The sequence below is a fragment of the Gambusia affinis genome, linkage group LG11 (assembly GCF_019740435.1).
Source record: "Gambusia affinis linkage group LG11, SWU_Gaff_1.0, whole genome shotgun sequence".
Taxonomy (NCBI): domain Eukaryota; kingdom Metazoa; phylum Chordata; class Actinopteri; order Cyprinodontiformes; family Poeciliidae; genus Gambusia; species Gambusia affinis.
In genome coordinates, this window is record NC_057878.1 from 12,885,785 (window position 1) to 12,901,462 (window position 15,678).

Here is a 15,678-nt window from a genome sequence, read left to right on the forward strand (position 1 = left end):
AGCACTAAAAGGAAAACCAGGCAGACAAATTCCTTGATCATTTCCAGGCTATCCTACTCTTTATTTGTTGCAAATTACAGTACCAGGGAACTATTCCTCGGAGCACGCAGAGGGAATATTTACAGAGGCGCAACATTTAGCATACCTTCACAGAAACAAAAGGAAAAATCAAAACAAAAAAAAATTTCAGTCACAAACAGAGGCATTCAAGTAGTAGTACTGTTATACAGGATGTATTTGTTGTATTTTTTTCTTTTACTTTGTTTCTGTCTCTTTAACCCCAGTTAGCATATGACCAGTATATATGCTAGTATGACTTATTATACTAGTAGATATACTCGGTTGGTTATTTTTTTTTTGTTATGTTTTTGGTAACCATTTTGTTTTTATTGAACTGGGTGTCAAGGGTTGGGGTACAGTGGTCAAACCTTCCGGTGGAGGGAAGCAACACGTTCATGAATGCAAAATTACAGCAAGCAGGAGACGTGGGAGATAGGCTACATGACTCGGACCCCCACCCCTTAGGTGCTACTGAGTCCTACCCCAACCCACTGAGTCCTACCCCAACCATCCCCGTCTACGTTTCAAGATATGCAGCCCAGAGACAACAGAAATATCCAGACAGAGAGGAGGAGAAAAAGAACAGAGAGTTATTGCCTCTGAGGATGGCTCATCACAACTACGTCAACGTTCGGCTTTGGTAACAGAACCAACACTGTGAGCGATACTGAATCTCTACTGTAGTCTATATTTACAGTATGCGAGGCCTCCTGATGCCTCATCAGTCCACGTGCGTGCCCGTGATAAAACATCTATCAAAATAAACATCAGTTCCCAAAGTCTATATCGTAACTTCAGCTGAGGGGTGGGGTTGCGTGGGAACCTTACAATTAATGTCTGTATAATCCACGAGGTGTGTGATGAAGGACGGGGCGATGAAGAGGTGGAGGCTCGTGTGGCGGGATGTTTGACAGCACCGAGGGGGGGGAGGGGAGTCACGACATCGAGGGATGGGGATGATGGAGGAGACAAGGCGAAGGTGTATGAAAGCAAAGGCACTCCAAACTATAGTTACACTATACATGACTAGTTCGTTACAATAATACAGCTGTCATCTACTGTACTGTACAGGTAAGATTGAACATATGGCTGGATAAAGCTGATCATCGTCATCTAACAGTATCCATAAACAATATCAGTTCAGCCCTGATTCTTTTTTTTTCTCTTCTTTTCTTTCTCAACTCTTTGTTTTCGCTCATAAACAGTACATGGGTCAGCGTATATACATACCTTAAACACAACATGGGAAAAAAAATAATAATAATTGTAACATAAACAACAAGATACAAGACGTACAAGTCAGAATTTTGGTGAGGAGCATTTATACTGTATATACAAATTGTTTTATTTATTTATTTTTTTCCTTTTCTTTTTTTTTTATGTAGTGAGTGTTCTTGGTAAATAAACATGTCTGGACTGTACCGAGCAGCTCTCTATGCACTGTGCTGCGAGGACGAATGGTGGTTAGCACTTTAAGGAGCACGGTCGCTGAAAAAAACAAAACAACAACAACAACAAAAAACTGTAATCATCTGGAAGAGAGAGGGGGATGCTGACAGGAGAACCGGTGCGTCGAGACGCTGCGCCGTCGCACCGTTACGGAGTCCAAGGCAAAAAGGAATAAAGCAGGTGCTCTAAATCCACCTACAGCCTTTACTAAACGCAACACAGGAGAGGAGCGAAGCTGCTGCTGGACTCCAACGCTTCCAGCAAGAACAGGAGCAACGAACAAAACATCAACGTATCCAGATCCGTCTTTAGGCAGCGGCAAATATTGCCGCTACGCTGCCAGATATGAGCTCACCATAAATGATTTCTGAACCATTGTAGTTATTATACATTTATCTATATATACTTTTTATACAGAAAGTATTATATAAACTGTGTGTATGCTTGTTTGTACTGTATGTATATATTATACAAGCACACAGGAAGCAGATACACATCACATCCGTCGTCGCACCCTCCCCCCCCACCAAAACGCGGCCCAGGAGTAGAAAAAAATAATAATAAAAAAAATTAAAATAAAAACAATGAGTAAAACAGGCTGCTAGAATTGAAAACCCCAGGCAAGAGAAATAAATCACCCGATCTGCAGAGCTTCTTCCAGCGGACGTCATCATGCATCAACGTGTGCGAGAGGATGTGTGTGTGTCTGAGTGTGTGTAATACGCGTGCATGAGCCTCATGCCTTGTCTACGGAGGTGAAAGGTTGTGGCGGGCCCCCCCTCTCCGGATGGTCCTTCTGTACTTGGGGTCATGCACTACAGGAGGAACCAGAGGAGGAGGGGGTGGATGCAGAGATGTGGTAAGGTAACAAGTGAGGGGCAGTCAGGAGGCGACGAGGGGCTTTTTTTTTTTTTTTTCTTTTTACACAGATTGTCCTCTTACAAATGTTAGAAGGCTACCATCGAGTATACACGTTTAGTATACTTGTAGTCGGCAACGCTTCTGACCCTACGATTCCCTGTCACAGGGAGCATAGGGGGGTGGAGGACAGTTCAGACAGCTGGGAGTCAGAGGTGGAGGTCAGGGTGGCTGGGTTCGTGTGGTCGTGTCGCCGCTGAGCCCCGGGCCGCTGCAGCATCGCCGCGCCGCCGCCAGGAGCAGAGCTGATCGCAGCTCACCCCCTGGCCAGGGGTGGGCGCAATGGAGAGGGGGCTGTGGGCCGGGGGCTGAGGCCGGGGCGGGGCGCGAGTGGGGTCTGCAGGCTCAAGAGGTGGAGGTGGAGTTGGAAGCTGAGGCGGAGGCGGTGGTGGTGTTGGGACCTCGCTCCGTGCTGCTGTCATCTGTGGGCAGGGAGAAGGTTAGTGAATGTTAGCTGAGAGAAAATGATTAAAAGAAAAAAAAAATACTGTAGAAATTTGAGTTGGTTTTTTTTCTATGCAAAAATGCTTCTTGGAAATAAAACGTATTGTTTTGAAACACCTGTCAAAGCTGAACACCTAATTCTGCTGCAGACTACTGTTTGGTGTCTCCTCTTACTGACCACATACTATTGTATGATAAATAATACTATTTATCCGTTATTTTTTGCAACTTGGTTGGAGTGGTTATGTTGAACTACACAAGTAGATGCTGTCCCACAGCATGATACGTCCTCCACCACTAGCTTTTGGGAGTTGGCAGAGAGGGTTTGGCAAATGCCAAGCGGGGCACAAACCACACACTCAACTCTGCTAATCACCTACAAATTCATTTTCCTCACTAATGTGAGAAAATGAATAAATTGAAATAAACCAGCTTTCCAACAGCAAGAGATTTATTGCCAAGAAGCATTATTACAACTACTAAGTAGCTGACAAACACTAACCTAATACTCTAATTGACTTTTTAATCACACATTTTCTACCTATAATTAATCTATCAAACTTTAACCTCTGCTCATTACAGCCTCGTTTAACCACAGTGTAATAATGTTAAAAAATAAATAAATAAGGCAGAAACTGACCAGTATGATTATAGTACGAGAAAATTATAACTAATAATTTTTAGTTCTGGAATCATCAATTCTCAACCACAGTCTACACAAATCTACTTAACTTACAGGTGCTTTTTAATAAATCATTGAAATGTTTTATTTCAGTAGTTCAATAGAGAAAGGGAAGTGAGTGCTTCCAAGTCGCTAATGGTGAAGAAAGTCTGCTGAAAGAAGTGCGGCTCTGACCTGTGGTGGCAGATGCGTTGGTTGGTGTCGAGGCGACAGCCTGGTTGCGGGCGTGGGCAGGGATGAGTATGGAGGCCAGAGAGGGATTACTAGATAGCTCTGAAAGATAATGAACAGAAGTTATCAGGTCATGCTGCTGCACAGCTTCACTAAACCCCTGGAGAGACACTCAGATCTGTCAAAAATGAACATTTCCATGAGCTGTGCATGGAAACACGGGATGAACTGGAGGAAAAGGAATCAGGAAATATGAAAACTTCCACAGAGGGAGTTTTTGTATTTTCATAAGCATATTTGCTTCGGTGTGCTCAAACCGAAGCAGATAACAGTAAAAAACAGACAAACACGAGAATGAAATTAAACTATTTCAAAGGGTCAATTTTCTTTCCTTATGTGACCAGCTTGTGTGTCGGGAGCGTACCCTGGGTGGTGAAGTTGAAGAGCGAGGGCTTCTCTCTGCCGTTGGGCAGCTTGATGTTGGGGTCACGCAGCTCATCAAAGAAGGAGTGAGCGCAGGCCTCCAGAGGGGTGAGGCGCGCCGTGGGCGTGTACTCCAGCAGGCGAGAGCAGAGGGCGATGGCCTCCGGAGGGGTCCGAGGCCGGAAGACCTGAACAGCGGTCGGAGACAGCATCAACGTGTTAAGACTGGTCGTTATCGCCATGCAGGTAGACGTCTGGACAGCTAAGGTGCAATCAGGAGAACGAATTAAACGTTTCTGTGATCTGGCACTTTGAGGGCAGTGAGTTTAATGCAGCTGCGGAGAACGACCCCGACGTGGTTCCCACACATCCATGGAGAAATTGATATTATTCTAATCTGTTTCTTACATCCAATTTAAAAATAAGTTAAATAGAAATTCATGGTGAACTGTAGTGACAGATATTCCTATGGTACTACCACTTGTATGGGGAACCTGGAAACATCAGAAACTGGAATTAAGAAAGGAAAGAAGGAAGGAAGGAAGAAAAGATAAAGCAAAGGAAAGAAGTGAGGACTGAAAGACAAGGAAAAAAAGAGAGAGAGGAAGGAAAGCAAGGATTGCAGGAGCTAAAGACAGCAGGACATAGGAAAGGAAGGGCAGACAGAAAAAAAAAAATTCTCTTATTTTCTTTTTCCTTTATTATCCAGGCTTGGGAAAATACTAAAAACACATTCGGTTTTCCCAGACTGCGTAGGATCCCTGCAGAACAGAAAGGCCAGCGGCTGCCTGTTGATTGGAGGCTAAATTTATACAGTAAAAGCTTCGTGTGAAGAATGGAAATAATGTCCACCCACTCCTTACAGCCTCACATTTACTGTCTGTGTCTCACTGTACAAGATAAAAGTAAAGAGTCGATCCTTAGCCACAACCTGCAGAGATACTGATAGAAACCAGCTGTGTAAAAGGATTGCTGGTCCAACTTTGCTGGTTGTTAATAATAATAATAATAATGTTTCAGCTTTAGCTTAATGAGTGTTTTCTTGTCCTGCTGTTCAAATGTTGTTTCATAAAAATTATTATGAAAGAATCCTATTTTTTCAGTTAACATGAAATAGTACGCCGTGCATACAGTCCTGAATAATCCCTTATTTCTTTACATTTTGGGTCCAGGGTTTTTAATCAGATTTGCTTAAGCATCTTTCAAAGTCGTCTATCTGAATATTAGACACAATTTCAGCTCATTGTTATCCAAATACCTTTATCTGACCATTTTCAGAAACAATTGTTTTCAAGTTTAATAAGCTTCCTGACTTTGACCCAACAGTTTCTCACAGATTTAATGCACAAGTTTCTTTTTAAGATCCCAAACTGATCCAGGCTCAACATTTCACATTTTCTTCATTAAAATAAAAATAAAAATATCCCTCTGGCTCAAAGCCACGCTTTATTTATGTGATGTTTATGGTCTTAATCTCTGGATAGCATGTTCTTCAAAGAAACTTGCTAAAATAAATAAATAATAATAATAAAATGCTATCACTTATAATTTAACAAATAAAGTTCACAGTCTTACCTTTCTATTTTCAGCTTAACATTTCCTGTTTTGTAGTAAACATTTCTTTAGGGAATATGATGTCATAACCACAAGCTTCTATCTAAATGTCTTCGTTCAGAATAGTTCTTAAATTCAACACAGTTATTGATCTTTACTGTATATGTTTTATCATTTGGTCTTATGTGATGTTGACCTTATGTGAATTAACATTGGAACCAGAAAATAATTTTAAAATTTGTCATCTATACGAAATGTCAGCCTTAAAAATCTGTGGTTTTTAGCAAAGAGCCTTATAATTTACATGGTATGCTACTTTTATGCAATATTTTACATGTTTATTTCCATCACACATTTACTATACATACATGGCAATGGAGTAAAACTTGGGATTTGTACATTTTATATATAAGCAGAGTGTACATCACTCTGCTTCATTCTTTGTTCTTTCAATTCAGATTCATCTTTTGGGAAATGGAATGGGGAAAATAACCTAGAAACTAAAATGTTTTCTGATACTTTCTTTTTTGTTGTCAGTATTTCTCCAAGACCAAACACGAAACTTTTCCAGATTTTCAAATTTAAAAGCCATTTAACAGTCTGCAAGAACAAGATCTGAAGGAGGAACAGAGAGATCCATTATCATTTCGCTGAGCATCGACGTTGTAAGAGGTTTTCAGTAAAGAACACATTATTGGTGATAAATACTATTTTACATTTGTCAAATTGTTCTACTTGATCTTCGCCATAGATTGGACAAAAAGGTGTCATGTGTCTTGAAAAATCAAAATAATTTCCATGAAAATGGTCAGGAAGTGTTCTGAAACGAGAAAGAAAATCAGCAAAGCTCCTCAGAAAAACTTAAAAGACTTTTAGAAAGTCTGAAGAAAGATTCATAACATTTAAAAGACAGCTTATCTCACTTGATCCAATATACCAAGACTCTAGGGATGATTCAAGTCTGTTTGCATATTACACTCGGCATATACAAATACTGTACTGTTACCAAACGCAGGCAAAGGTGAGCAAGACAACAACAGAGCAGGCTTAGTATAAAAACACAAACATTCACCGGCCACTTCATTAGGTACACCTGTTTAATTGCTTTTTAACACAAGCAGCAATTTAGTCAGTCACATGGCAGAATCTCAGAACATTCAAACATTCAAAGGGATTTAGGTGACTTTGAATCTGCCATGGTATTTATCTGCTAGGACTTTCACATGGAAACTTTTATGGTTTGCAAAGAATGGTTCGGGTTTTTTTTTCTTGTTTTTTTTTTTAAATATCGGAAAACTAATTGAAAATTTACCCAAATGATAGAACTGCAGAAATTGGAGTAGCCACAGGAACGTATGGATCAAACCTGCTACGTATCAGTGGATTAGGCTGCTGGTGGAGTGATGGTGTGATTGATATTTCCTTGAGTACCTTAGTACTAAACAAGCACCATTTACACACCTATACCAGGTTAATGCTCCATGACATAAACCTCATACTATCTCAAACTGGCTTCCTGATCGGGACAATGAGTTCACCGTACCCCAGTAATCTTTATAGTCACCCATTACACCGTTGTTGTAACGGGAGATTTGCACAATGAACGTGTAGAAGAGAAGTCTGCACCGAAGGGAAAAGGAGGAATCCAAAATTAGCCAGGTGTACCTAATAAAGTGGCCGGTAGATTAACATGTCACACAGTCTGATGGATGATGATGTTCAACATGCAATGACAAAAAAAGAAACACAAGAGCAGTAAACCAAAACCTACATTTAAAAAAAATGAGTTTTGTGAATGCTAAAAAAGCTAAAAAAGGAGCTCTTAAATCAGCATGCGGCTCCAGTGGATGGATGTTAGATGATGGGATGGCAGAACAAAAGCGGTGGGATGTGGCAGCAGAAAAACGTAGAAGTAAAAGTGCTGCTGTACCTGCTGACTCACCTTAGTCCAAGGGTGGGCCTTGATCTGGGGGAATTTGAACTCAGTGTAGTTGGGGTTCATCTCGCGGATCTGTTCTCGGGTTGGAGTACCGAGAACCTGAAAAGAAACAGCAAAGGGTTGTCAACCTCAACAGCATTCAGCCCTGCAATCCAAGTCCCACTTGCTCGAACACAGTGAGCTCAGCACGGCCGGCTGATTCTCACCTTAATGATTTCCACAAGCTGATCCACCCCACTGTCTCCAGGGAAGATAGGCTGTCCTAACAGCAGCTCTGCCAGGACGCAGCCAGCTGACCACACATCTGCAGGAGTCAGAGAGAGAGAGAGAGGAAGGGTCAATAATAAGAAAAACACGTCAGACACCACAACACACACACACAGCCCAGATCCCTAAGACTGGCTGGGTCAGCTGGGGTGGGCGTACCTATGCTGGAGGTGTAGTCAGTGGCACCAAAGATGAGCTCTGGGGCCCGATAGTAGCGAGAGCAGATATAGGACACGTTGGGCTCTCCACGGACCAGCTGCTTCGCACTGCACACACAATAAAAAGCACATCATGGTCAGAATTACCACCCACTTCTGCCAAAAATAGAGGAACGTGAAACCAGTGTGATCAGAGTATATTTCTAGGCACGGGGGGCTAAACTGGGATTTGATATTCTGAAAGGGGGCTGGGAGATTTTTGCGAAGGGAGCAGAGCCCTCAGCAGACATAACGAAATAAGTGAAACAAGCCGACACATCCGTTCCCTAAAGACAGAATGATAATCCTGCTGTAGGTTCGTAATGCCCAGATCTTTATAGAAAAACTACAGCTTTTAACAAAACAAAAAAAACTCTTAGATGTTTCAAGAGTTAAACTCAAAATGAGATTACTAATTCAATTTTCTGGTCATTTGTGAGGTTTTCTGAGCCATTCAGACTTTCTGGTGTCCAAGTGGACAGGAGCTTAAAGGCAAACTGATTGCCGGGGTTTTATGCTAAAGAAGAGAATTATGACAAGTTGTCCCCGTTTCTAAACCAGTACAGCAACCACAGACCGTCACACTACAACCACGCTGTACGCAGAGTCTCCTTCTGAAAGGCTTTTAGTTTTATACCAGATGTAAAAAGGTCCACTTCTGCTCTGTAACTATATTTCTAAAACACATTTAAAAAAGTTTTTTTGTGTTGTTTGGGTCAGCAAGGGTTTCCCCACAAATGACATTTTTGCTCTCTCTCTCTAGTTAAATCATGAACACCTGTTTTAATAGATAAGTTAGGCCTGCAGTGATTTCTTCAGAGGCTTCCTCCTGGACAAATCACAAATTTGCTCTTGAAATAATTTCGGTCAGAAGGTTCCCCACTGTTTTATATTTTCTCCACATGTTAATAAAGGCTCTAACTGGGGATTTGATGGCGTCCCAAAGCTTCAGAAACAACATTTTAACACGTTTCAGTCTGATAGACGTTGGTCTCTTTGTTTCATATCTGTTCTTAATTCGTTTAGACCAGGACATGAAGGTTTATGTTTATGAGATGTTTAAACATCCTTCATGTTGTCAAATGGGTTCTCTGTAAGTGATTGCTTTAAGTGACTTCATAATCGATGATTAATTGCATTTAATTAATGGTCAACAAGGCGACCAATTACTAATTCACACTGGGAATCCTTTTTTATCATTTGAAAACTGCACTTATGTGTTCTCTGGTAAAACTGATGATCTGAAACATTTAATTGTGACAGAATAGTAAAAGCAGGAGATATTTAGAGATCTCTGCATACATTTAGTAAACATTTAAATGCTGAACTAAAACAATAAGTTAAAGTCTTTTATAATTAATATGTGAAACACAACATGTTTAACATTTTGCATGGAGAAACTAAGATGTTTGTTTTATGGAAACTGAGGAAACGACTAGTTTCCATACTCTACTTTGTTTTTAACATACTTATTCAGATGTGGAATAAAGACCCCCCACTTCTCCAGGCACACCACTCATACCCAGCTAGACAGCTAAGTTGTAACTAATGTGTTTTCGTCCAATGACTTTATTACCATTTAGTCAGTAGCTCTTCTTTCCTTTCCATCTTCACCCTTTGTGTTTGCACTGGTACAGAATATCGTTTACATCTTGATTTGTTAAAATTTTCACACACAGCACTTTGGTGCAGCTTGTGCCAGTTAACAAAATGCTTTTTAAATTAAAATGACACTGACAGTTCAATCAGCCCAACAGAGCTGTGCTCAGTATGGACTCACACAGAGCAAGTCGGCACTCTGTGCTCAGCTGAGTGACAACAGCATTGTTGATTAGAGCAGCGTGCTGCACCCATCGACCCCCCACTTCACACATAAATGCCAATATGGCTCTGTGACTGCCTCCATTGCTGACTCAGTGGCACATAACAGGCAGATCAATTCACTGCCTCTGTAGTTTAACAAATGAGGCAGATGTGTGGCAATCAAGTCTAGCCTGAAAGTATTGTTAAAAGACATTTGTTGACAAATTAGCAACATTGGAGCGCAGCTTCCTTTTGGTTGAGACAAACATAAGCAGAGTTTCTTTGTTTAAGTCTGTATCTTTGTTTTTTTCCACAGCTTAGTCTACTCTGTTTCCGACCTGCTAATTCAGTGGACGCGCTGATTAGCCTGCATCCATGTTCACAGCATGACTGTGTCTCACCTGCCAAAGTCGCAGAGCTTGAGAACAGCCGTCTCCGGGTCGAGCAGCAGATTCTGGGGCTTAATGTCCCGATGGCAGATCCCAAACGAATGGATGTAAGCCAGGCTCCTGAACAGCTGGTACATGTACAACTACGCAGGGAAGAAGACACACAGACGGGTCACAACTGGAGAACAAGCAGCCACCTGACATTACAAGGTTTATAGCAGGTACCAAAAAAAAAAAAAAACACACACAGGGATGTTAAGTCAGTCCAGTCAAACACAGGACGACTTATTATCCTGTCACTCTGTCTTTTTAAAGGAGCGTTGTTGACTGTGCTTTGCAGAGATAAAACAACACAAGTTTCATCAATTGCAAAGTTGCAGTTGGAGTCGATATCAGTCAACTAATTTTGAATGAAAGAAAATGTGGACATTTACTAGCTTAAATAGAAAAAAAAAACTGAATAAAAAGTTTTGAAAAAATCAAGACAAGATAGATCTATTTGTGTAAATTTTGCTATATTTATAATAAAGTTGTGATCTTGGCAATATTTTCTGTTACACAAATCCTATTTAGCCAAAGCAGAAGTAAATCACATAAATGATGGTACACAGGAAAAGTACCTACAAATGATTTAAAGGATGGACTCCAACAACACAATGTTGCACTTATTTCCTGTGTTTTATCTATTTTTCCATTTTTAGCCAACGTGTGTTCTTAGGGAAGTATTGCTTTGTTTATATCATGCTAATTAAGAAATCAGTTGGCAACCAGGTCTAGAGAAAAACAAATACGTTTTTATTTTTAGCTCACTAGAAAAATACACACAGCTGCACAGCTGTGTCTTATCCAAAGTCAAATGGTCATTTAAGTGAATCACATAATTTGATCTCAAAGTATCTCTTAAATGGAGATAGATTAAGAATTGCTGCAAGACCAAGAGTCATCTTGGCCTGAAACAAAAAAAACAAATCCACTAAGATTCAAATATGAACATAGCAGTAAAAGAAAATTGATGCTAAGAATAAATGATTATTATAGAATTACCAAATAATAAAGAAAAAATAAAAATAAAAATTCAATTCTGGTTTAAGATCTCCCCTTCAGTGTCTCTGAAAACCAACAACATCAGCTTCTTCCTGCCATAATGATAATAAAACGCCAGACTCAGTTATATTTACCTTAACATAAACCATGGGCAGCGTCTGTTTGGCTCGGCTGTAGTGTCTGGCCACTCTGTAGACGGTCTCAGGAACGTAGTCCAAAACCAGATTCAAATACACCTCGTCTTTCTGTTGAAGAGAAGAAAAAACAAGGTCCCTCGAGTTAAAACTCACAATCAGAAAAATAAAACAGACATTAAATATGTATATCAATAATATAAAATCACATCCAGGCTCATCTCAGTAGCCTGTTAAAATTTTTGACCGCATTATCCGTCTCTTTCGCCTTTTACAAGCCGATAAAACAGATTTTCATATCCTAAAAGAGAATCCATTGCATCTCCCTGGAGGACAGAAACCACACGGTCATGAGTCACAACGGCCTGAGCTGCACCGGCAGCCACAGGCAGTGACATCATTTCCTTGTTTCCTGGTTAGAATGAAGCAAGTCTTGGAGGGCAGAAGGTTCTCCACCCAGTTATTGTAGCACTTTCTTTTTCCTCGGAGTGGAACATCAGCTGCTCAAAACCGAGCCATCGGACCATTAATGGAGACTAATAAATGAAAACTACAAATCATGATTCAGAAATGGAACAGACCGGGCAGCAGAGGTCTCCATTTTCCTATTTACTGTCTAATGCTGAAATACTGAAATCATGATTGGAACAATTCCTGAGGTCGGAAACAACGTCAGATTTCAACCCTTCACAGCTTAAATGACTCAATTCACTCATAATGCTTTATGTTTATTGTGGGTAAGATTCTACATTTCAAGACAAAATATTGCAGAAATTAGCTAAAAAAAAACAAAACATTACTGGTCAACTGAAAACCAATACAACCTATGCAGCCCCTCTCAGAGTAATCTGCTTCAGCTGATGCATTTCTGCCACCTTGTGGTAGAAGTAACACACTACGGCTAGCATTTGAAACCAGACTTGTCATTACCAACGCTTTCTCGGTGGAAACAATATTTACAGACAAGAGAGACATAGGGACTTAAACATAAGATGATTTTATTTACTGGAATTACACTAGAATAAGTATTTGAAACTTTGGCAATCTCTCATCCCTTATCTAGGCATTAGAAAGTCACATTAAAGTTTAACTTCCTAAATTTAGCTCTGTGCTTTAAAAATAACTTTCAGAGACTAATGTTTTAGGTTATTTGATGGAAAGGTTTTTAAGTCGACTGTAAGAGTTAAACCTCAGGTGAACAGGTGGCATCACACAAATGGATGAGAAGTGTCCACCAACCAATATGGTCGCCTTCATAGTTATTTCATTGGGAACATCATCGTAAAGGTTAAGAAAAATATTAGCTAGGAACAATCTGTATGTTTGATTACATCCACATTTTAATAAATCCCAAATTATTCTATATCTTAAAGTGAATCCTGAAACAGCTGATTTTATAAATAATTTTAATCGTAAATTACACTATTTTAGTGAGTATTTGGATCAGAAATCAACATTTGAACCAGTTTGACTACCGAGCTGCAAGACTCGGTAGTCTTAGTAACAGTTTCTCTAGCTGTCACAAAATTCATAAGGTAAAAAAAAAAAAAGCTACAGGAAAACAACATGTAGGAACCTATAGGGTTCCTACAGAACCCTGATAGATATGTGGAAAGAAAGATTAATCTACAGAGATGCTAACATGTGATCTACATAGCTCAAAGAAATCTAACACTACTGTCTCTGTACTGGACACACATTTCTCCCCTCTGTGATGACTACACAGAGCTCTGTGTGAATGAAATGAGAGAAAGAGCCCAAGAACACAGACACAAGACAACCTGTAGATTAACATTGTTCTACAATTATGTTCACCCTTTGGCAGTCAGCACTTCCCTTTCCCAGCCATACATGCACATCTGCAGCCATTCCCTCCATTGATAAAATTTGTGACGACTGGGGAGCCTGTTCCGCCTCCTGCAAGCGCCATCATTGCTATATTTAGCCTAGCAACAGCAATGACTCACTTCCTGCCTCACTGCAAAGCCACTTCCTTGGCTTCTTCCCAGAGGGATTGCCATGCAAAGCCCTGATTGGCTCCTTGTTAACTCCCAGCTAAAATAATAAGGCATCTGATTTTGGGGAGAAAAATGCCCGCAGTCACCTGAACAACTGGGAAAGCTTTTTTATCAATATTAATCTCCAGCTATACGTCACTATAGGCTGGATGTGACTCGTACTACATGTTGTGCAGAGCTTATTTCAGAAGGTGTTGGTTGTGCTTCATGTCACATGGACACATTGGATAAATCAGTTCTCAGGAAGCATATGGGAATCCATATGATAAGGAAAATGAGCACAGCAGTACATGTTAATGAGGTCATAAGAACAGGGAGAAGGAAGGACAATGAGTGAGTCTCCACTTTGTCACACACTAATGAAGATGCTTACAATGTCGCACTGTGTGTCTAAGAATAAATCACTAAACATGAGCAAAGGACACAGTTTGTCTCGCACTGTCGTTTACTTGCCTAAGTTAATCTTGTGCCAACTCTACCAGCTTGCTAGACCTCGATTAACTAGAGACAGTGCTGCTCATTCGCATTCTGTCTGTTAGACATATGGGTTTCTGGAATAAGACCTGAGAAAGAGCTGTGGTCTCAAGAAAGCCACAAACGGATTAATCACATCTATGGTGACATGTAGGAGTAATGTGGTGTGACCGGAGGAAATAAGAACAGTTGCATGACGGTGGCTCAGGGTCTGGCAATCGGAAGGTTGACCCCCCACCCCTCAAGTGTCAATATTTACAGTTCAGCTCAAATGAGTTAAGCTTGACAAATTTGGGTTTAAAGCAATTTTTACCAACATGCTCAGCCAGAGTTCTGACTTATATTAAATAAAAAAACATGGTGAGATGCTAAAGATTAGAGTGATGGTAAGGAAGTCTCCATACTTGCAGCATATGGCCAAAGATAAATAGTTAAAATTTTTTTCTCTTCATAGACATTACTACTGACCCAGAGATTTTAACATTGGCACATAGCTGACCTGTTTTCCTATGTTTCTCTCCTAGAAAAATCCAGTATAGAGTAATGGCTACCATTAACCCGTTACTCTTTCCTTTTTTATAGATTGTACTCCCGGATGAAAGAGTATCAGTTTTATGTGTCGGGTCTGTCTTCTTCTTGACTGCATATTTTACATTTGGATTGAATTAACTACATGTTTCTGTGTATATATTTGACCTCTGTTACTCAAAGTGCCTTAAGATTACATTTATTGTAGATAAATTAACTGTCAATTTGGTCAGACTAGCTTCCAGTGAGGGTTGGACTCCCACAGGTATGTTAATAACCTTTATAAACTGAATTTCTGGGTACAGTCAGGTGTTGAGGGGATCCGTTTTGGTGGTTTCAGGGTCAAGTCTCTGCTTTGTGCAAATGATGTGGTTCTGTTCGCATCATCAGATCATGAAAACCAGCACCTCCTAATACAAGACAGTGGTCTTAAACAGGAAAAGGGTAGAGCACCGTCTCTGGTGGAGCAGATTTAGTATCTCAGGGTCTTGTTCACGAATGAGTGGAAAAAATGAAGGGGGAGATTGATAAGCAGATTGGTGTGACGTGTGCATATCTAAATATGCCCAATAATTTGAATAATTTCACACCTTCTTCCTTTATCATATAACCTCTGCATGCACTATCAACTGATGCATTCTAGTCAACAAAATCCTAAAGAAACATTTTTTTCCTTAGTTTTTTTATGTTTATCTTGGCTTGATAAATGTAACTAATATTCTGTAGATATATTTTCTAGCTGACAGATGTTCTAATCTGATGTGTAATAAGCCCATTATTACCATGACTCAGTCTCTTTATGACTCCGTTTGAGTTTAGTCCTTTCAATAAACATATTTATCTAAAACATTGCTCCATCCTTATGAGCTTAAAATACTTGCATAGCGGATAATTCTATCAAAAAATGTGCCAGTTCTTCTAAAAAGGCTGACAAAATAAGCTTTTACTAGTTGTGGGCAACACGATGACATTAGATCTGCAAGGATTAGAATGCGCCGACGGTCTGCTAGAGCAGCGAGACTGTAAGATAATCTATAAGGGGCGCTGAATGTTCAAATTAATCAATTTTACTTTCCTGATTTTTCTTTCCCTGTGAGGTAGAGATTAAATGGTTACTGGTTTGAGATGTCTGGTCTGATTGTCCATGAAATGGAGCATTCAGATGTTTCTCTTTGGAGATGAGC

General features: G+C 40.1%; 1 protein-coding gene across 2 annotated transcripts in view; it reads right to left on the reverse strand.

Annotated features, from left to right (window-relative positions):
• Positions 1–33: 33 nt before the first annotated feature.
• Positions 34–15,678, reverse strand: part of gsk3ba (glycogen synthase kinase 3 beta, genome duplicate a) — a 37,530-nt gene continuing 21,885 nt past the window's right edge. The window contains exons 4-11 of one of the 2 annotated variants that reach the window (XM_044130980.1): positions 11,475–11,585; positions 10,309–10,439; positions 8,067–8,173; positions 7,847–7,944; positions 7,632–7,739; positions 4,149–4,335; positions 3,728–3,826; positions 34–2,849 (exon numbers count right to left, since the gene is read on the reverse strand). In XM_044130980.1, coding sequence (XP_043986915.1) covers positions 2,773–2,849; positions 3,728–3,826; positions 4,149–4,335; positions 7,632–7,739; positions 7,847–7,944; positions 8,067–8,173; positions 10,309–10,439; positions 11,475–11,585 — 918 coding nt within the window. In that variant the 3' untranslated portion in view covers positions 34–2,772. The remainder of the gene's footprint in view (positions 2,850–3,727; positions 3,827–4,148; positions 4,336–7,631; positions 7,740–7,846; positions 7,945–8,066; positions 8,174–10,308; positions 10,440–11,474; positions 11,586–15,678) is intronic. The other variant, XM_044130981.1, reaches the window with a different exon arrangement.